The sequence below is a fragment of the Sus scrofa genome, chromosome 3 (genome assembly GCF_000003025.6).
Source record: "Sus scrofa isolate TJ Tabasco breed Duroc chromosome 3, Sscrofa11.1, whole genome shotgun sequence".
Lineage (NCBI taxonomy): Eukaryota > Metazoa > Chordata > Mammalia > Artiodactyla > Suidae > Sus > Sus scrofa.
This window is the reverse complement of record NC_010445.4, coordinates 68,778,507-68,801,359: the sequence shown is the minus strand read 5'-3', so window position 1 is coordinate 68,801,359 and position 22,853 is coordinate 68,778,507. Positions and strand designations below refer to the sequence as shown.

The window sequence follows — 22,853 nt, the reverse complement described above, 5'->3', positions numbered from 1 at the left end:
CATGTCTTGGGCCGCTCCCATGGCATATGGAGGTTCCCAGGCTAGGGGTCTAAGCAGAGCTGTAGCCACCTGCCGACACCAGAGCCACAGCAACTCGGGATCCGAGCCACGTCTGCGACCTACACCACAGCTCACGGCAACGCCGGATCCTTAACCCACTGAGCGAGGTCAGGGATTACACCCACAACTTCATGGTTCCTAATCAGATTCGTAACCACTGAGCCACGACGGGAACTCCCTGAACAGTGTTCTTATGAGAAGGGACATAGGACATGGACCTGTGCGCACACAGAGGAAAGCCCATGTGAGGAGAAAGCGATCATCCACAAGCCAAGGAGGGAGGCCTCAGAAGAAGCCAGACTTGGGAGGGAGTGGGATGGACTGGGGATTTGGGGTTAACAGATGCAAACTATTGTGCGGATAAGCAATGAGATCCTGCTGTATACGCGGGGAATTACATCCAATCACTTGTGATGGAACATGATGGAGGATAATGTGAGAAAAAGAATGTATATATGTGTATAACTGGGTCACCTTGCTATACAGCAGAAATTGACAGAACATTGTACATCAACTATAATTAATTTTTTTTTAAGAAAAAAAGAAACCAAACTTGCCAACACCATGATCTGCTTCTAGACCTTCGAGAAAATAAACGTCTATTGTTTAAAGCCACCCGGCTTATGGCCTTTTGTTAGGGCACCCAGAGCAGAAGAATACAACAGGTGAGTGGCTGGAATGGAGAGACATTCTGGGGGACACAGGCTCCAAAGGTACTCCCGCTTCACGTCATCTTCCAGCTGATCTGGACGGACATGAGCAAGAGGAGCTTCACACAGTGGGGGCAAAAGACCACTTGCGTGCCCACGACATGCAAGACGGAAGAGCAGAAGAGAGCCCCCAAGAACAGCGACAGAAGCCACATCCCTGCGACTTTTCAATTTCAGAAGATGGGTGAGCGTGGAGGCTTCCAACGAGCCATACACCACAACGTGGAAACACAACCGGCCTGGGAAGCTCCCGATTAAAGCAAGGCTGGGACTTGGCAGAACTTTCTGTAGGAAAGAGTGTTCTTTGGTGAGGTAAGGGCGGCCCCTGGGAGGGGTGGGCAAAAGCAGGGAGGGTGGCCTGGTGCCAATGGCAAAGGACGCAGTGTTACAGGAAAGAGCAATGATGGGGAAACATCTCTTTGGCCTAAGAGGGTCCTGCCTTTTTAGGGGCCACACGAAGAGCCCCTTCCCACCTCTGCAGGCATCAGGCCAGTGCTTCCTCAGGAGGACGGGGCCCTGGTGAGGGTGGGGGGCAGGGCCTCACCTGCAAGACGGGGGCCAGGAAGACGGAGATCCCAGTCAGGACGAAGACAATGGTGCCGGTCACTCTCTGTTCCCTGGCAGGGAAGAGCACGCGTCAGGTGGACGGGAGACGCTCCATGACCATTCCAGCCCCCTGTGGGCACCTGAAGGTGCGTCCAAGGCCCTGGCCCTCTGCCTTGTAGCGCCATTCCAGAGGGTAAACCAGCGACCTGAGGACCAGCTGCCCAGTCCAGGGGAAGAGAGGGAACTCTGACTGAGGTGACGGCGTTTTGTAGGGACGTTTGGAGGTGGTCCAGTGCCGTGGCTAACGGAGGGGGGTGCGTGACTCAGACCAATTTAGGTTGAGCTGTGTGGCATCTGGCAAGGGGCTAAGTGCCTTCCGTATCCAGATGAGGATGAAGTGGGATATGAAGCGCTTATTACCCCTGCCTTTGACTATTTATTTTTATCTTTTTATGACCACCCCTGCCACATATGGATGTTCCTGGGCTAGGGGGGAAATCAGAGTGGCAGCTGCTGGCCTGCACCACAGCCACAGCAACGCCAGATCGTTAACCCACCAAGCGAGGCCAGGGATCGAACCTGCGTCCTCATGGATACTATGTCGTGTTCTTAACCCCACTGAGCTACAACGGGAATGCCCCCTGCCCTTCGATTATATAAAGCCCCACGTTTGTGGGGCATGGCTGATGGGGATTTAGGGGCAGGGGGCTTGGCTCCTGGTAGACCAGGTGTCAGGGGCTGGAGAGCAGATGTGTTTTCTGGAATGCTCAAACCCAGGCACAAGCCTGGCGGGAGCTTGGGGCTCTGAGGCAGGTTGCTCAGGTCCAGCCATCTGGGGCTCAGGGTCGGGGGAGGAGCGAGACCCACCCATAGGTACCTTGCTCCGGGTGGGCTGGGCAGCCAGCTATCCTGAGACGGTGGGGACAAATTCTTAGGACAGCCATGTGTGGAAATGCCCGCGTCCCATGTGGGCTCACCACAGAGGTCCTAAGAGGTGGAAGGTGTGCTTCTCTGCCTGGAACAGGTCAGGAGCCTGACATGGGCCCTAGAGGAGGGGCGAGGGAAGGAAGGGAAGTGACAAGCCACGGGCCACAGCCCAGAGGGTGGGAGTGGTCCTGGAAAGGGCTTTCTGGAAGAATGGAGATGGGGCATGACCTGAACCATGAACCTCGAACCTCGGGGGATTTGGGAGGGGCGGCATGGCTAGGGTGTCTTGAAGAGGAGCAGAGGGTCATGTCCGAAGGGGCTGTGGGGGGGAGTTCGCGTTGTGGCTCAGTGGAAATGAACTCGACTAGTATCCACGAGGGTGCAGGTTCCATCCCTGGCCTCACTCAGCGGGTTAAGGATCTGACGTTGCTGAGAGCTGTGGTATAGGTCGCGGACGCAGCTTGGATCTGGCGTGGCTGTGGCTGTGGCTGTGGCTGGCAGCTGCAGCTCTGATTAGACCCCTAGCCTGGGAATCTCCATATACTGCAGGTGCAACCCTAAAAACCAAAAAAGAGGGGGAGGCTGTGGGAACCCTTGAGTGGCCTTTATAGGTAGAGGTGTGTGTGTGTGTGTGTGTGTAGGAGGAAGGTGTCCTGCTTGGAATCTATTAAGAAAATAGCACCACTTCAAACTGACCTTTCATCTCTCTCGTCCCTCCTGCCCCTGTAGTTCCCAGGCAGTCAGAGAAAGAGCCCCATTTGCCCAAACACCTTGATGGTAAGAAAAACCTGCTTCCCTCTGCCCCCAACTTGACCACTGCTGCTCAGGGGGTCCCCAGACCCTGACCTCCACCTACCTGACCCCTAGGAACTGGGGCTGCTCCCCAGGAGCGCTGGTCTCTGTCTCCATCTTGAGGCTGTCGATGTGGGCAATGGAGATGACCGTGGCAGCCACGTACCAGGGGAGCCCCATGAAGGAGCAGAGGGCCATGAGGATGCCCACCCAGAACAGGTCCAGATGGTAGCCAGCAGCCTTCTGCAGGGGGCAGCGGAGGGAGGGAGCTGTCCAGGGAGCATGCTCCCAACCACCTGTTGGGGTGGGGTGGGGGGGAGACAGAGCTCTCCCCAAAGCAGCCCTTTGGTGGAACAAGGCTTGAGGGTTCCCCGAGGCCTTCTAGACAGGACGCTGAGGGGGCTGCCACCCTGAGGTGGTCAGGCCTCAGCCACTCAAGGGTCTGCTGATCCGGGAAACCAATGCAGGTAAGGGAGGAGAGGGGGGTTCAGGCTCGGCGAGGCCCTGGGTGTGGGTCCTTGGGAAGATGCTCTCCTGCCCAGGGGCCGCAATAGCTCTGTGACTCCTGAGCAAGAGGCCCCAGGGAAGGCAAGCCCAGGCAAAGCCTAGCGTGGTCCAGATGGGGATTGGGGAGAGGTAGCCGGAGTCTCCTCAGACCCAGCGGCAGGGAAGTGAGCTGTAGGGACCAGAAAGACTAAGGTTGAGCCTCTGCCTTATGGCTCTGGGTCAAAATTCCTTTATCAGGGTCCACTCAGACGCCCAAGGTCACTGTTAGGAGACACAGAGCTGGAGGGTCTCTTTGGGAGATGTGAGCAGCCCGGACTCAGGGGCCCACCCTGGTCCCCGTCCTTGGAGCCTCCCCCTGGCCCTGCTGGCCTTACCCACCTCTGGAGGTCACATCCCCCCGTCCCCTTCCCCCCAGAACTCCAGTCTCCTGCCCTCCTCTTTTGGTTTACAAATGGCCCAGCATTTTGAGAGAAGTGCCACCTCCCTCCTTCATTCCTCTGACTTGGTGGAAGGAAAGAGGTCGTGCCCCTGCGCTTAGCACCAGCCTTACCCTCAGCTTGTTCTCCTTCCGGTTGACTATGACGGCCGTGATCTGCTGGTCCATGAAGATCAGGATGGTCACCAGCAGGGCGGGCAGGATGCTCGCCAGGTACACCCACCACGGGTTCTTCCCAAAGGGGGCCACGAACCAGCCTCGGTCAGGCCGTGTGGGCTGAGCAGAGCAAAGGAGAGGGCCCTTTCCTCTCTCCCCATCCCAGTGCCCTTGCTGTCCGGTGGCCCCCTCTCCCAGCCTTCCCGCCATTCCCACACCTGGGGTACTTTTCAAGGACAATTTATTCCCTTAAAGACATCAGGCACCTGCAACTTTAGAGTAAAGAGACCCCAGAGACACAGACTTGGGAAGGGTGTGGTGGCTGCTGAACAGCTTGTTTGGGAAACAAGGACGGGCAGGGTCAGAGGGAATTGAGAGAGAGCTTGTGGTCATCATGTGCAAAATCTGTTAACAGGAAATGGAAATGACGCTCAACAGGCGAGAATAAAGAAATTGATGGGCCCAGTGTCTAGCGCTTTCTGCCTCTCCTCCGAGTCATCTATCTGGGGCACATTATAGAATTATCTGTAAAACACTGAACATTAATTCAGACTTGCATGTCAAGAATAAGGGATTATCTGTGCAAGAGTTGGGCTCGAGTTTAACTCTTGTTTTAAGAGAAAGCACTTTAAATTTCAAGGCCAACCTTTTATGAGATGTTGAAGCTGAAATAACATTGCCAAAGTCAAGCCCTCGAAGGGAGGGAGGGTCAGTTCTCGAACCTGCATCTCTCCCAGTCCAGTTTACATGGGTGGTGTTCCTTATGGGGGGAGCAGGGCTCAAGCGCAACTTCATGCAAATGGCACCAATTTGGGACTAATGAGAAATTTCTGAAGGAAGCAGTGGTTCTCAAACTTGAGCAGACCCTGGAATTTTCTGAAGGGCTTGTTACAGTGCAGAGCCCTGAGCTCCGCCCCTAGACTTTCTGATTCCCTTGGTCTGGGATGAGGCTAAGAATTTGCATTTCAAACATTTTCCCATATGATGGGGTGATGCTAGTCAGGGGACGACACTTTGAGGATCACTGTTCTAAAGAATCATTTTCAACAGATGCCAGGTGGCCCAACTTGTCAACTGCCATGAGTGAGGCAGCAGTTCACTGTGACTATATCCCCAAACCACCATCTCAAAGGACCGCCCCCAAGAGGCTGTATAGAGGAAGGATGGAGCATTCACAGAGAACCCACGGGGGTGGACTGGCTGCGTGCATAAAATTTGATCAGCAGAGAGGGGAAAAGGATCTATAGCTAGAGGGCAGGCAGAGAGAAGGCCCAGTGCAGGGGCCAGGGGCAAACCTTGATGACGCTGGGCACGAGCAGCTTGGGGGTTGCCAGGCCGAAACAGGCATCAATTCCACAGAACATCAGGATGGAGAAGATGATGGAAAAGTCAGCTACCAGGGCCCGAACCTGCGAAAAAGAGATGAGCAAGTTAGAGATGCTCCTGCCCACTCCAGGCAGACCCTGTTCTCCGGCAGTGAGGAGGAGAGCTGCCAAGAGTTGGAGTCAGAAGGTCCAACTTCAGCAGTACCAGACAGTGCCAGCTGCTCTCTAAGTTGGATGAACCTGGTGACACTCCTGCCCAACACTTTTCATCTCAAACACTTGGTTTTCCAAGACCTTTCTGTTTTTACCAACCTGTTGCCTCTGAAATGGTATGATCTCCTTCTTCCCTGCGACGCTAAATTCCAGGAGGCAACAGGGAAGTTTGTAAGTAATTTGAGGGGGAAAAAGGTGGTGATTAAAAAATTAGACACTGCATGAATTATATTTCATCCTTCAGGCAATAGATATTGTCAGATGCCATCACTGCTCTAGAATTTTTATATAAAAGGCAACTTAGGTTTATGATCTGGTTGGAAGCTGTTTGGAAGGGAAGGAATTTGTCTGGAAGATGTATTTGTCTTGCAAGTACACTGTTTTTGAGCCAGTTTGTATATTTTAATGCTTCCTAAAGACCTTTTATTTAATCTTAACATAATATTGGAAAAAATTCAATGATTCATATAAAAAATATTTTCATCGTCATCATAATGGCATAGTAGTGGTAATGTTTAAGACGGCTTTAGGAGAACACTCATGGGATTTATGGTAGACGAGAGTCTTCTGAGTGCCCTTCCCCATTTCATAGTTGTTGCTCACCTATGCATGTGCTTTATTTACTTATTTTTTTGCTTTTTTAGGGCCGCACTTGCAGCATATGGACGCTCCCAGGCTGGGGGTCGAATTGGAGCTACAACTGCCAGCTTACACCACAGTCACAGCAATTTGGGATCAGAGCCGTGTCTGCAACCTACACCACAGTTCACTGCAACACTGGATCCTTAACCCACTGAGCAAGGTCAGGGATCAAACCTGCATCCTCATGGATCCTAGTCAGGTTCGTTAACCACTGACCCATGAAGGGAACTCCTACATGTGCTGTTTTGATTAATAGATGTTTTATTCTAGCCACAAAACAGAAAATGAAATTAAAATAGCAGTTAGCATTCACAATGGTAAAACAAATCAAGTTCTAGGAATAAATCTAATAAAAGTATGCAAGACCTCAAGATCAAAACCTATAAGACATTATGGAGAGAAAAAACGACCTAAATAAATGGCAAGGTATACCACATTCATGGATCAGAAGACTCAGAATTGGGAAGTTGTAAATTCTCCCCAGATTGACATTTAGAGTCAATATAATTCTTTCAAAATTCCAACAAATTTTTATTTTGGTGAAATTTAAGAAAATTCTAAAATATATGTGGAAATGCAAAGGGCCAAGGCATTATTGAAAAAGACATAGAGGAAAGGATTGGCCTGTAGGTACACAGATTTATTATCAGTTTAGAAACAAAGACTGTGATGTTGGCATACAAATAAATCAGTGAAACAAAATAAAGAATTAAGAGGCAGATGCCATCACATGTGATCATTTGATATATGACACGGAAAGCACTGCTGAAAAGTGGGGGAAGAATAGTCTTTTAAAAATAAAGTGCTGGAGTTCCCACTGTGGATCAGTGGGTTAAGAACCAATATAGTGTCTGTGAGGATGCAGGTTTGATCCCTGGCCTCAGTGGGTTAAGGATCCAGCATCGCAAGCTGTGGTGTAGGTCAAAGATGCAGCTTGGATCTGGTGTTGCTGTGGCTGTGGTGTAGGCTGGCAGCTGCAGCTCTTATTCAACCTTAGCCTGGGAACTTCCATATGCTGCAGGGGCGACCATAAGAAGGAAAAAATAAATAAATAGGTAAAGTGCTAGGACAACTGGCTATCAAAATAAAAAACAAAGAAACCCTCTCTCACGCTATATGTCAAAAGCAATTCTGGAAGATTATAGGTCTAACACAAAAAGAAAAACAATGAAGCTTTTAGAAGATACAAAGGAGAATATCTTCTACCTAATATTTTCCTTGAGGGAAAATTTGATATGTTTTGCTGCAGTAAAACTAAGAATTTCTATTAATCAAAAGATACTATGAAGAAAGTAAAAAGCCCAGTCCTAAAGCAGGAGATACTTGCAACACATACAAGTCACCAAAAAATTTCTACCCAGAATATATAAAGAATTGCAAATTAGAAACAAAAAGACAGACAACCCAAATGAAAATGTGCAAGAGATTCAAACAGGGACTGACAAAAAAGAAAGTCAGATGGCCTTAGGGCCAATAAACACATGGTAAGATTTTCAACTTCATTAGTCATTGGGGAAATACAATGAAAAACAAAAAAACAAAAACAAAAACAAACCCACAATCTACAATCTACTACACAGAAAGGCTAAAGATAAAAGTCAGACAATACCAAGTGTTGTTGTGGGGACTTGACAACAAGAGAACCCAATTCTCTCTGGCACCAAACCTGTGCTCTTACCTTGAAAAAAACCTCTGTGAACCAGTGCTGATGTGGTGTCCATCCCATCAGACCCCTCTCAGGCACTCAGTGAGAGCTTCCTTGTGAACTAATTGTAGCCCCCTTCCTAACTGCAGGGTGAACTTACCTTGGTAGGGAAATAGCGGCTGAATTTGAACTTCTTCAGGGTCAGGGTCATGGAGTATGTCCCGAAGAAAAGGATGAAGGACATGAGTGCCAGGTCTGGGATGAACTGGCAGGAATTCCCGAGTAGGCGCCCACCATAATTCAAACACTCCTTTTTGCTCAGCAGGGACCAGTCCAGCGCTGTGAGGTTAAGGGGGTTGTACTTGGAGGTCAAGACAGGAGAGAAACGGTCAGGGTCTTCCTGGCAGGTCAGCCGTGTCCTCGCCTAGCAGTCCCCAGGCTGCCCTCACACCCCTTCCACCCTCAGAAGGGCCCCAGACCTCCTGCCCCATGATGGTACCCAGCAACAGAGTGACAGGCTGCTTCAAGGAATGACAAGCAGGAGGCTCCCTGGGCAGGTTAGGCACTGACATGAGTTTCCTCATTGTGTTCTAGGAGGTACTGCTTTGTTAGTGAAGAGGAAAAGTGTAGGCCTGGCTCCCATCAAGGTCAATCAGCCCTGGGTCCTGTCCTGTCCTTCCTGGAGGGCCTTACATTTATCCTCCCCCTTTCCTCCCCGTTCACATATCGAGGCCCACGCTCCCCCTCTTGTCAGACCTTTCTTGGGTCAGTTACTTTAGTCCCTTGCCCTTTGGTGTCACAGATGTCTAAAATCTGGGGCGCACAGGAGTTCCCATCATGGCTCAGCGGTTAACGAATCCGACTAGGAACCATGAGGTGGCGGGTTCGATCCCTGGCCTTGCTCAGTGGGTTAAGGATACGGCATTGCCATGAGCCGTGATGTGGGTCGCAGATGCGGTTCGGATCCCGCGTTCTGTGGCTCTGACGTAGGCTGGCAGCTACAGCTCTGATTGGACCCCTGGCCTGGAAACCTCCATATGCCACGGGGGCGGCCCTAGAAATGGCAAAAAGACTGATTCTAATTCTCCTCCCTCAAAGTCAGATATATGAAAAACTGCAGGTTAAGTTGCCACTGAGAGCAGTCAGCTGCCTTTGCAGGTGTAACTTAAGGAGCAACCTTAGGGACATTAGAAGTCCCAAAGTCTCCCCTGGGCTGACCAGGTTTTGGATTTCCCACCAACAGTACCACTTAGGCTAGGTGCTGTCCTCGAGGGCCACTGCTCATCATTGGGAAAGGCAGGCCAGACCTGTGGCACTCGGGGTTGCAGGAGTGCAAAGGACAGATCAGATTCAGAGAGGGGGGAGCATTAATAAGTGTTCTAGGGATGGGGGGTAACATGGTTGGGTAGGAACAGGGACTCCTAGGAAGAAAGGTGAGTGGGGGCAAAAAAGGCAAAGAAGGTAGAAAGATGGGCGGGAAACTGTTTACCGCTTTGTTCAGCCCCGTCCACCATTCCTCACCTTGGTGTATGTGTGTGCATGCGTGTGTGTGCATGCATGTGTGCGTGAGCGCGTGCATGCGTGCGTGCATGCGTGCGTGCGTGCGTGTGTGAAAAAGAGAGAGTAGGGAGGGAGGGAGGAGAACATTTATAGATTTAATAGAATGAGATAAAATGCGATTTTGGCAGTATACACTGAAAATCAAAATGCGCATTTACACAGCTCTGCAAGTGGCCCTGGTGTGCAGCGGGGTTGATGTCTGCAAGTCTGGGTCACAGTTAGATGGTCACAGTTTCCCAACTCTTCTCCTCTCAAACAAAAGCCCCAGAAGAACGTCTGACCTAAGAGGAAAGCACTTACCAGAGAAGTGTTGGTGTTTGGTGGCAGCGTGGCTGAAGCATTGAACGCGGTTGTATTCGCTGTGGATGAGCACAGGGCGTGGGGCTGGGTCAGCAGCTGCTGGCTGGGAAGCCTGCGACCCCACCCAGGGCCCCCACCCCTTCCCGTCTCCCTCCAGGTCCTTAGAGCCAAGGACTGGGGTTCATTGTCAGCTGCCCCTCTCTCCTCTCCTTACTTAGCCCAGGGTGGGCGTGGGTGGCGGGGCCACAGCTCTGACAGACTGGCTGAGCCAGGTCAGGACAGCTCCCAACTCCCAACTGACGCTGAAGGGCTGGCTTTACGAACTGAACTAAAGAACCTTCTGCGGAGACAAAATGCTAATACGAGCTGGGGAATAATGTGCCCTGTGAATCGCTGATACCCACTTGAGCAAAGTCTGTGCTCTTAGACTTAAAAAAACAGTTTCCAAGAACGTACTCTTTGCCATGCCCTAGGCCAAACCCTTACACACATCATCTTGCTAAGTTCCTAAATCCCCAAGAAGCACCCCCATTTTCAAGATGAGGTAACTGAGGCCCAGAGAGGCTATGCAACCTGCCCACTGCCCAAGGTCACACACTTGGTACTTGGAAGAGCCATTATCCAGTCCAGGATCCCAGCTCCACACAGCCAGCCTCCTGCCCTGCCCTGCTCCCCTCACACACACACTTCCTTTCTCTCCTGCTCTGTCCATATGTGATTTTTTTTTTTTTTGGTCTTTTGTCTTTTTATGGCTGCACCCGCGGCATATGGAGGTTCCCAGGCTAGTGGTTGAATTGGAGCTACAGCTGCTGGCCTACACCACAGCCACAGCAACGCCGGATCCGAGCCGCATCTGTGACCTACACCACAGTTCACAGCAACGCCGGATCCTTAACCCACTGAGCGAGGCCAGGGATCGAACCCACAACCTCATGGTTCCTAGTTGGATTCATTTCTGCTGTGCCACGAAGGGAACTTCCATATGCATTGCTTTTTTTTTTTTTTTTTTTTTTGGTCACGTGAGCCTGTAAAAACTCGATATCTGCTCTAATCTGTCCCTTAAATGCAAGGTGAGGAAAATTAAACCTGGGTCCAGGACCTGAAGAGAATTAGGAACCCAAAGGTGCGGCTCTCAGCTGTTCCTGCCGCAGGTCTTGTCTGCGTTCCCTGCCCCTCGGCCTTGGTGGCCCAAAGTAAGTGGGCAGAGGAGGATCCCCTTCTGGGACCTGAGACGAGTTGAGAGGAACTGGGAGATGAGGCCATTTATTAAAAAGGCAGATTTGCAGGGCTGCTGGTTGCCCTCTTTCTTGCTCCTGCGCTGCATGGGTGGAGGAGAAGGGCCAGGTCCTCTCACCTTCATCCTCCAGGTGAAGGCCCGGCCAGTTGGCCGGCAATAACCTGAAATGCATCACGAGCCCCATTTGGCTCCTGCTGGCTGTGCTTGGGAACCCAGAGGGAATAAGAGGCTATGCTAGAAGCTTCCTTCAACCTCCACCAAACAGGGGGAGGGGATGCGATCACAGAACCTTCTATGTTGACCACTTTTTTTTTTCTTTTTATGGGATGAACCCATATGGAGGTTCTCAGGCTATGGGTCGAATCGGAGCTGCAGCTGCCAGCCTACACCACAGCCGCAGCAACACGGGATCCAAGCCACATCTGAGACCTACACCACAGCTTATGGCAACGCCGGATCCTTAACCCACTGAGCAAGGCCAGGGATCGAACCCACATCCTCATGCATACTAGTCAGGTTCCTTACTGCTGAGCCACAACAGGAATGCCTATGGTGCCCACTTCTAAGGCAATTAGGGCTAGGAATGGCTAGGGAATTCAGTCTTGACCCAGGGCAGAATATTCCGGGAAGTTACAATTATTGTGAAGCACATGTCACTTAAGAGAAATCGGGGACATCTGCTGCCTTTCCTCACACCTCCGACCAAAAGAACACCAGGCACAGGTAACAGAGGAGCAGAGAAGGTGGGCAGGAAGGCTGCCTCGGGGCTGCCCACGCAGAGGCCAGAGCACTCCCAGCCAGCGCTGGAGCCTGGCACGTGCAGACACATGCCCTTCCATGGCCCAGGATTGTCAGACCAGACATTCCTTTGGTGTCCCCTGCTTAGGCTAAGCCATTCTTTTATATCGAAGGAACTTTGTAAGGTTTATCAGAAAGCCACTTTGAGATGAAGAAGGAAGAACTATAACAAGGAAAATCCCAGAAAGAGTTCGAGAATCAATTATTTTAAAATGCTAGTGTTTACAAAGTGGTACTCACTTGGGATTGAAAGCAGCCAAGTCAGTGTGTGCAGCATCCATGAATAGAATACAAATAGTTACAATGGAAACAAGATTCGATTAAAAAGAGTGCCCCCAAACAAGCTCTGATGACAAAGAGTGACAAAGAGTGATAGCGTGTCACAGTTGAACTGGGTTTTGCAGTAACACTTGGAATGGGAAACAATTAGTCAACAAGTAGCCCGTGGCCTGGAAAAGAAACGGTCCTCAGTCGGCTCCCCCTTCCCCAGTGTCCTAAACATCTAGCATTTTCCTTTTCACATCCTCCTAATCAAAACTAACTTTCCTGTTTCCAATTCCTTTTTCTCTCTGTAAAGAAACTGAAAACCTAACCTCACAACAATTAGTTGCTAACAGTGACTCAGTTCAGCAGAGCGGTCGTTCTCAGACTTAAGCAGGCAGGACAATCACCCAGACGGCTTGTTAATAAGGCTGCCTTTCCCCTAAAGTTTTTGATTCGGCAGGTTTGGGGTGGGGCCTGAGAATCTGCATTTCCAACAAGTTCCCAGATATTTTTTCTGCTGTTCCAGGGACCACACTCTGAGAACCATGGTAATAGCGTGATCCAAAAGAAACAGGTGACATCAGGGCAAGGCCAGAAGGGACGCTATTTAGAGGCAGGTGGATTCTCTTATGGTCCTCAAATCCTACCTGATATGCTCTTCTATGCCTACATCCCCTGTTCCCAGGGTGCCCCTATGTTTGGTTTCTCCTGTGGACAGATGATTCTCAGAATGGTCAAAGCTCCACAAATGACCCCAGAATTTGGACCATTTCTGTAAGAGATCAAGAATGAGTACTTCTAGGAGTTCCCGTCGTGGCTCAGTAGTTAACAAATCCGACTAGGAACCATGAGGTTTCGGGTTCGATCCCTGGCCTCGCTCAGTGGGTTAAGGATCTGGGGTTGCTGTGAGCTGTGGTATAGGTCACAGATGCAGCTCAGATCCTGGGTTGCTGTAGCGTAGGCTGGCGGCGACAGCTCCGATTAGACCTGTAGCCTTGGAACCTCCATATGCTGCGGGTGTGGCCCTAAAAAGACCAAAAAAAAAAGAATAAGTACTTCTAAAAGCTCATTTGTGGGAACATTTGTCTTCAGTGCAATGGATCCACAGTCCAGAGGGCATGAACAGAAAATGAGAGTGCCCTGATGGGGCTTAGCCCACAGAGGTGGGGTTTGCTCTAGAGCCTATGACAAGAGCTTGCAGGCTGGATGGCCACAGTCCCCTGGGTGAGCATCCCATCCTAGCTCAGGACAAAGGACAGCCTCACCTAGTGCTGGATTTCTGTGGAATAACTCAAAATTAATCATAGAAAAGAAGAAAGAAAAAAATTAAGTCTAGACATCTTTACAAATTCAGTGCAGGACAGAGAGTGAAACGGTACAACTAAAACTGTATTTCCTGAGGTCAGAACAATTTTATCTTTTTTTGTATTTTTATTTTTTAATTAATTAATTTTGGCTTTTTTTTTTTTTTTTTTTGGCGGCACCTACGGCATATGGAAGTTCCTGGGCTAGGGGTCGAATCAGACCTGTAGCTGCTGGGCTACACCACAGCCACAGCAATGAGGGATCTGAGCTGTGTCTACGACCACAGCTAACAGTAATGTCGATCCTTAACCCACTGAGCAAGGCCAGGGATCAAACCCGAGTCTTCATGGATACTAGTCGGGTTCATTACCACTGAGCCATGATGGGAACTCCAGAACAATTTTATCTTTACAGACCTAAAGTATAGCACACAATAATTGTGCAACGAATGTTTTCAGCTCACTTATGATCTTTTTTTTTTATTATCAATTGTATGTATTTAGGTCCTGAACCACACAGTATCTACTTATGTCAAACTCCAGCCCAATCTGAGTATAGATAAGAAAATCTCATAAGCATTCCATGAGTCCAGCAGGGCCAGCATTGCTATCCCTCTGTTACAGCTAGGAAACCTGACATTTGGTGTGACCTTGGGTGTCTCTGGGCCTCAGTTTGCTCTGTGAGTCCAGCTTGGTGGTGCTAGGAGGTGTGTGGATGGCTTTCCAAGCCTTGCTCCGTAGCATCCTGGGCACTCTGGCTACATCTCACTGAAAGCACCTACAGGCATGATTAGGTCTGTGAAGGAGGCCAGTGGTTCAATTACGGAAAACCCTAACTTTTTATTTTTATTTTTTGCTTTTTAGGGCTGCACCCGAGGCATATGGAGGTTCCCAGGCTATGGGTCCAATGGGAGCTACAGCTGACAGCCTACACCACAGCCATAGCAACATCAGATCCGAGCCACGTCTGTGACATAACCCACAGTTCATGGCAATGCCAGATCCTTAACCTACTGAGTGAGGCCAGGGATCGAACCCACAACCTCATGGTTCCTAGTTGGATTCATTTCTGCTGTGCCATGGCAGGAACTCCAGGAAAACCCTAACTTTTGGTGAAATATTTTTGGTTGGAAAAGAACTCTGCAGGAATGTCACTGGGTGTTACTGGGGTTGACCAGTTGGTTGATGTGGCTCCCACCCAATACAAGGATCTTTTTTATAATACTTTTAGTGGATGGACATCCAGGTAGTGTCCAACTAGCTTGCTACCACCTGACAGGGTCAATACCCCACAGGAGGGTGCTCTTACCACTGCAAGTTTTACCTTGAATTCTGCCAACGTATGACTCACCAAAGCTTTTGCTCCTCAGCCCACGTTCTGCATCTTATAGCTACATGGGGTGAACCTGGCCTCTCTGTGACATGACAGTCTTTCTCTCCTACCTCTTTAAGAAGCCAAATCACCCCAGTTTCTCCAATCGTTCTTTTTTTTATGCTTCTTTTTTTAAAATGCTTTTTATGGAGGTTCCCAGGCTAGGGGTCTAATTGGAGCTACAGCAACGCAGGATCCAAGCTGTATCTGGGAACTACACCACAACTCGTGGCAATGCCGGATCTTTAACCCACTAAGTGAAGCCAGGGATCGAACTCGCAACCTCATGGCTCCTAGTCAGATTTGTTTCCAATGCGTCACAATGGGAACTTCTCCAATCATTCTTTAATGACATGGTTGCCAGGCTCTCCTCTCCCCTGACTGGTCCTCTTCTTGGATGCGTCCCTATCTGTAGGGATGTGCATCCTTCTGGTGTGGACACATCGGCAGTGATGTGTCAGGGAGAGCTCAGGGTGTCATGTACTCACGGAGCTAGGAGGGACTATAGGCACCATCGGGTCTACCTCTGGCTGGAGCAGGAAACTCTGAGCCACATTCCTGACAGGTGTGGCCTCCACATCCCCCCAGACGGAGGTGAAGCCTGCCTCCTTCCTTTCCTGGGGCATCGCTATCACTGACCTCTCCTGATTATAACCCTGGGCTCTCATATTGTTTTGTTGTTGTTGTTGTTTGTTTTTGCCTTTTCTAGGGCCACTCCTATGGCATGTGGAGGTTCCCAGGCTAGGGGTCGAATCAGAGCTGTAGCTGCCAGCCTACGCCAGAGCCACAGCAACGTGGGATCTGAGCCGTGTCTGCGACCTAGACCACAGCTCACGGCAATGCCGGATCCTTAACCCACTGAGCGAGGCCAGGGATCGAACCTGCAACCTCATGGTTCCTAGTCGGATTCATTAACCACTGCACCACGACAGGAACTCCTGGGCTCTCATAGTGCGACCCTGTCTTCTTGGTTTCCTTCCCCAAACTGGTTTAAGAAACTGTCTGTGCTCCTTTGGGATAGAAAGCCCTTGGCTGAACAGCTCCTCCCGAGCAGTCTCACTCTCCCACCTTTACGTAGAGAACCGGGGGTGGGGTGGGGTGGGGAGAGTGGATGGAAGAGGGGGAGTGGGTGGTGGGTGGGGGCCCAGGGCACCTCTGGGGTTACCGGTCACCTGTGTCGGGGGCCACGCACTCGCATTTGTAGGTAGTGATGGAGTCGGGCTTAAAGTTCATGTTGATGGGGTAGTACTTGAAGGCACCAATCATCTTCTTGATGGCATCATAGATGAAGATGAAGCTGATGAGGGTGGAGAAGCCCTCCTCAGTGAAGCGGGTGATATACTTGATGATGAAGCTGGCATCCGTGGCCACCAGGATAAGGCACTGGACAGCCGAGTGTAGGCCGATCCAGAGGCGGAACTCCATGTAGTCCAGGCCGTTGCCTCTGGAAGGCAGAGGGAAGTCACGGGCCTCCAGCCCAGGGCTCTTGGTGGTGCTTGGCTCCCCACACCCACCCTTCTGTGGCACAGATGCCCTTCTAGAAGCTGCAAGAGGACTGGGGACAGGGACACTTCCTGGGTGGGGTTGCTGGTCTTTGAGAATTTGGGGAAAGGATCTTGGGGGGCAGGGTGTGGGCAGACAGGGGCTCACACGCTTCGGTTCTTACACATTTGGTGACAGATGCCCAGAGTGAATTAAAATGGAATTTCAGAATGACAGAGCTGGAGCAGGGCTTAGGAATGGGCTCATGTGAGGCACCTGAGCCCAGAGCTGCCTGAGTCAGGGGGCAGCCTTCTAACTTCTCGCTTGAAATTTTTTATATGCTGCATCGACTTTCAAGTCATCATTGCTCATGAGCAGAGAGGTGCGCATTCTCTCCTCTCGTCTGGCCTGGACTTCTCCCTGGGGGCTGTGCTAATATGCACTAAGATGGCTTAAAGGCAGGGAGTAGAGGGAGTCAGGAGGGCTCCCCCGGCAGCTCCTCCTATAGATAAAGACGGCTTTGCTACCTCCTCGCCCTTCTTCCCTTTCGGGCTTTCCCCCACCCCAGCCTCAGTGTACCACCCCAATTGTGAGAGCAGGCACTGAGGGCCCCCCAGGGGCACCTACTTGCTGAAGTCAAAGAGGAGCTTCTCGAAGATGAGGATGGGCCCCGTGCTGCTGAGGATGATGAGAGGCTGTCCCGAGAAGAGGCAGAACAAGGAGCCAGCCATGGCAGTGCCCAGGAAACTCTCCATCACTCCCTGGCGGCATGAGGAGGGTGAGGCTCAGGAGAGGCGTGGGAAAGGGCCCCTTGACAGGCTAGATCCCAGTTTTCTCAGCAAGGGCCCAGACCACAGTTCATCCTCTCCTCCCCCCAGTTCTGCCCCCCATTTCTGACTCCACAACCCCCCAGGACTGCCAGCATCACTCTCTCTACTTCCGGGTCCCCCTTGACTTCCTTTTGGCCCCCTAGGGCTTACAAAACAGGGCTGCCTACAGTTGGTGCTTGTTCCCATGCTTGTTCTCCTCCCAGAGGACCGCCCATTCATCCACCCAATCATTTATTCATTCAAACACCTGTTAGGTGCTTTTAGCGGTTGGAACATTCATTCATTCAAAGTACTTCAAGGACCTGCTATCATCGGGCCTCGTGCTGGATACTGAGGGCCCATGAGCAAACAAGGTAACACGTCTTCCTTCTAGTGGGAGATGCAGAGAAGTACCCAGGCAACTTCCATTCATTTCTCAACCTCAGCACTACTGATGTTTAGGCTGGATAACTCTTTGCCGGGGCGGGGGGGGGGGCGGTGCTGTCCTGCACATTGCACAGCGTTTAACAGCATCCCTGGCCTCCACACACCAGATGCCAGAAACACCTCGCTTCCCAGTTATAATAACTCAAACTGTCTCAAGACGTTACCCAATGTCTCCTAGGGGTCAAATCATCTCTCTCTCTTTTTTTGTCTTTCAGTCTTTTGAGGGCCGCACAGCACTCTCGGCATATGGAGGTTCCCAGGCTAGGGGTCTCATCGGAGCTGTAGCTGCCGGCCTACGGCACAGCCACAGCCACAGCAACGCCAGATCCGAGCCTCGTCTGTGAACTACACCACAGCTCATGGAAACGCCGGATCCTTAACCCCCTGAGCAAGGCCAGGGATCAAACCCACATCCTCATGGATGCTAGTCAGATTCATTTCCACTGCACAGGATGGGAACTCCCAAAATCATCTCTTGTTAAGAACTTCTGGCACAGGGAACTCTGTCCAATCTCTTGGGTTAGAACATGATGGAAGAAAAGAATGAAAAAAAGAATATATGTGTGTATGTATGTATATATATATATATATATATATATATATATACATGACTGAGTCACTTTGCTCTACAGCAGGCATTGAAGGAACATTGTAAATCAACTCTACTTTAATAAAATTAATTAATTAATTAATTATTTTAAAAAAGATCCCCTGCTAAGGAGTGTGAGAAGCTGGGATGAGATGTGGGTGTTGTAGGAATGCACAGGAAGCATGAAGAAGGGGCCAGGAAAGGCTCCCAACAGTTAGATTCATGGAGGGAGTTCCCGTCTTGGCACAGCAGAAACGAATCCAACTAGGATCCATGAGGATGCAGGTTCGATCCCTGGCCTCGATCAGTGGGTTAAGGATCCGGTGTTGCCATGAGTTGTGGTGTAGTTCAAAGACATGGCTCGGATCCTGCATTGCTGTGACTGTGGTGTAGGCTGGCAGCTGTAGCTCCAATTTGACCCCTAGCCTGGAAGCTTCCCTATGCCTTGGGTGCGGCCCTAAAAAGCAAACAAAACAAAACAAAACCAGTTAGATACATGGAAACTGAGACCCCCATATTGAGCAGAGAATTGGCCAGGAGGCTAGGGTAAGGGGAGTGATGAGAAAGTGTGGGCCAGGAAGAGGGAACAGTGTTTTCAAAGGCTGGGGCTGAAAGGGAGCAGACTTTTGGAGGACTAAAAGATGAGGAGGATTGATGGAGAACAGTATGCAGATGGGTGAGGAGGACAGGTGTCTGAGAAAGAGAATACTGGGAAAAAGAAAAAGATAGAAAAAAAAAAGAAAAAAAAAGGAAAAAGAAGAAAATTAAAAAAAAAAGAAGAAGAAGAAGAAAAAAAAAAGAGAATACTGGGAGACGAGGCTTGAGAGGCCAGTAGGACCATGGCATGAGGGCTATTCGGGGGAGCTGAGATTCATGAGTCGGTGATGCTGTGTGAATAGCTGGGTCAACTTATGGTGGCGCTCTTTGGCTGGGGAAGCAGCGGGTCTGGAGGGAAGATGATGGCCTTGCTGTTTGTGAGCTGGGAGATCCCAAGGGGCAGTTCTATGGACACACCCAGGAGGCAGCTGGATATTGAACCGGCTGCTCAGGAGGGGGATGTGGGCTGGAGGTAGGCACTCATCTCACTTTATCTGGGAAAATGGTGCTCTGAAGTCTACAGTAGTCCTATCCTGAAGACCCTCACTGGAGAAGACTCTTGTCTGGGTCTCAGGCCAGCATCTGTGCTGAACTGTTTTCCCCAGGGAGACCTGTACTGCTGTTCTGGTAGCAGTTTATGATCCTACTAAAAATGTCATAACTTCAAGCTAAGAATTTAGGGTTCGTTTTTTTTTTTTTTTTTTTTTTTTTTAAAGCGTGGGAAGAAGGCCATTATTAGCAATTCAATTAATTGTGCTAATCAAATTCATGGACGCATCAGTGGGGAAAGTCACAAATAACAAGGCAGCTGCTTCCCCTTTCACATTCTACCTATTTATCTTTTTTTTTTTTTTTTTTTTTTTTTTTGCTTCTTAGGGCATATGGAGGTTCCCAGGCTAGGGGTCTTATCGGAGCTACAACTGCCAGCCTATGCCACAGCCACAGCAACCTCAGATCTGAGCCGCCTCTGCGACCTACACCGCAGCTCACAGCAGTGCTGGATCTTTAACCCACTGAGCAAGGCCAGGGATCGAACCTGCAACCTCATGGTTCCTAGTCAGATTCATTTCCACTGCGCCATAATGGGAACTCCTGATCTATTATCTTAAATTTGGTCTTTAGTAATATGATTTCACTTTAGATTTTTTCATAATGTTGGCTTGTTATTATTTTTTTGAAGGGTAAAGGATTACCAAACAGGATGGTCTGACCCTGGAAGGTAGATGACACGCAAACCTTGGTTTGGGGATTGCGGGGTGAGGCGCCTTACCACCCCCTGATGGCAGCAGATTTTTCTGAGGTTTGCGCTCGTGGCCCTGGCTCACACACACCTGATAATTATCAGTGGCATCCCCCAGAAGCCCACCAAAGGTGATTGCGTTGGTGATGCAGCCGAGGTAGATGAACAGGATGGCGGAGATGGACTGAATGTGGAAGCCATCATAAAAGTCGCTTGGGAACCAGGGCAGCTTCCTCTTGACATCCAGACACAGGCCACCGAAGAACCTGCTCAAGACAGACCCAGACACTTTCTCATCACAAACACCAGGGCAGGGGCAGAGCTAGTCACAGGAGCCTGCAGAGTCTGGGGTGAGGAAGGGAACTGGACTAAAGAAGGATGGGACAAGGGATCATTCCACCAGAACATGGAAGACCAGGGAAGAAATTTCCCTCTGTGGTGCAACACGATTGGCCTCATCTCTGCAGTGTCAGGTTGCAGGTTCGATCCCCAGCCCGGCACAGTGGGTTAAAGGATCCAGTGTGGCCACAGCTGCTGGTAGGTCATAGCTGTGGCTTGGATCTGATACCTGGCTTGGGAACTCCTTAGACCTCAGGGTGGCCAACCACAACAACAGCAACAACAACAACAAAACCCAGTGCAGCCCAGGGAAGAATTCTCTTGTTAGACTGGAAGTTTGTGGTTGGCACCACTTCCATGGAGAAGGGTGGCCGTACACAGCCTGGGTGGGAGAGGGAAGGCCTCATGGGAACATGTCTTGGGTTTGACCTGACATTCCACATGGAATGGAAATCCTGGGGTCCCTGATCACCCCCAGGGGGCCTGTGCTTAGTAAACATAGGTGTGCCCAGCTTTAGGAGATGGAGAGATCCTGGCTTATAAGGGATTCATCAAGGGCAGATTCTGAACCGTATAACAGGTTTCTTTGCCTTGTGGAACAAATGAGTGGAGAATTTTAGGTTTAGGGAGAGTGTTTATTGGGGATGCTATTCTCCCCGATAGCTGCTAATGCAGTGCTTAGCATAGAGCTGGGCTTCTCAACTTTGGCACAACTGATGTTTGGACTGGATAATCCTTTGCTGGGGGAAGGGCAGCCCTGTGCATTGGAGGGTATTGAGCAGCATCCTTGGGCTCCATCCACTAGATACCAATAGCATCTTCCTTCCAGTTGTGACAAAGCAAGTATGTCTCTGGACATTGTCCAATGTCCCCTGGCTGATGATGGAGGTGGGGGTGGGTGGGTAAAGTTGCCTTCAGTTGGGGACCATTGGCTGGCAGAGAGTCAAGGGCATGTAAAACATGACTCCCTTCTTGAAGTCATGATTTAGGAGTTCCCGTCGTGGCTCAGTGGTTAACGAATACGACTAGGAACCATGAGGTTGCAGGTTCGATCCCTGACCTCGCTCAGTGGGTTAAGGATCCTGCGTTGCCGTGAGCTGTGGTGTAGGTTGTAGATACAGCTCAGATCCCGCATTGCTGTGGCTCTGGCATAGGCCGGTGGATATAGCTTTGATTAGACCCCTAGCCTGGGAACCTCTATATGCCACGGGTGCGGCCCTAGAAAAGGCAAAAAGACAAACAAAAAAAACAAAAAAACCTCGATTTACACATAGTTTTGCAGGGCCATGTCCCTTCCTAAATTGAGACCAACTCAAGTTATTCTAAGCTGGCAAAGAAACCCAAGCCAGGGGAGTTCCTGTTGTGGCACAGCAGAAAGGAATCTGACTAGTTTCCATGAGGACGTGGGTTCGATCCCTGGCCTCGCTCAGTGGGTCAGGCCTGGAGTAGGCACCTTCCTGTCCAGATAAGCTCCTCCCCAACTTCATGCACGGTTGGCATCTCGCCGTCATCCCCGCTGCTCCCTCCGCCGGCCCCGCTGCCACCGCTGCCGCTGCCAGCACCACCGCCACCGCCTCCTGCAGGCCCTCCAAGGCCTCCAGCCACAGAGCCATTCATCTGGCCTGGCTCAGTCAAGGAGAACACAGATTTCCTGGAAGAAGAAGGGGGACAGGAGACAGTGGGCTCTCAGTCCTGGAAAGAGCTCAGCACAGCCAGGACTTTCCAGCTAAAATGATCAAATATCTTCAAATATAGAGAAAAATGCAGAAAATGATCGAGCAATACCCACAGGCAGCTCAGATTTTACAAATATTTGCATTCAGCACCTTTGCTTCTGATTTTTTTTAGATACAAAATGAAGCTGGATTCAATCACTTGTGATAGAACATGACGGAAGGTAATATGAGAAAAAGAATGTATATATATATATATATATATGCATGACTGGGTCACTTTGCTGTAAAGCAGAAATTGACAGAACATTGTAAATCAACTCTCCCTTGATAAACAAATTTTTTAAAAATGAAACTGAGGGAAAAAAATGTATAAACCCACGTATGCTGACATTCTTCTTTCAAATCCCAAAACAGGAACGGATAGATGGAAAGCTCCCTCTGCATGGCTTCCCAACTTGCCACTGTCACTCACACACCTCTTGTCAGCAGAAGGCACCTTCTTGGGTGGCTCGATTCGGATATTTGGATCCCACTCTCCAGGGGGAAGCACGATGACCTCATCCAGGAACTCATCAATCCCCGCAATCAGATCCTCCCGATTGCGGGCTTTGTATGCCACATCGCTGAAGAGCTGCAGGGAGAGAGGCAGAGGCAGAGGAAGGGCTGCTCCCTCACTGCTGGTGGGGGCACACCCCTTGTGTGTTCATAGAAAGGCCCTTGGAACCTTGGCTCCTGCTGCCAATTGTCCTCAGGTTTTTGGTTTTTTGGTTTTTTTTTTGGTCTTTTTGGGGCCACACCTGAAGCATATGGACGTTCCCAGGCTAGGGGTCAAATTAGAGCTGCAGCTGCCAGCCTACACCACAGCCACAATAACACCAGA

At 50.2% G+C, this 22,853-nt stretch overlaps 1 protein-coding gene across 1 annotated transcript in view; it reads right to left on the bottom strand.

Annotated features, from left to right (window-relative positions):
• The window catches only part of SLC4A5 (solute carrier family 4 member 5), an 85,915-nt gene that overhangs the window by 17,934 nt on the left and 45,128 nt on the right, over window positions 1-22,853 (bottom strand). Inside the window, 11 exon segments of the mRNA NM_001315666.1 lie at window positions 1,315-1,387; window positions 3,100-3,278; window positions 4,093-4,254; window positions 5,430-5,543; window positions 8,120-8,320; window positions 9,820-9,878; window positions 15,967-16,238; window positions 16,904-17,037; window positions 20,050-20,224; window positions 21,751-21,948; window positions 22,450-22,604. Coding sequence (NP_001302595.1) covers window positions 1,315-1,387; window positions 3,100-3,278; window positions 4,093-4,254; window positions 5,430-5,543; window positions 8,120-8,320; window positions 9,820-9,878; window positions 15,967-16,238; window positions 16,904-17,037; window positions 20,050-20,224; window positions 21,751-21,948; window positions 22,450-22,604 — 1,722 coding nt within the window.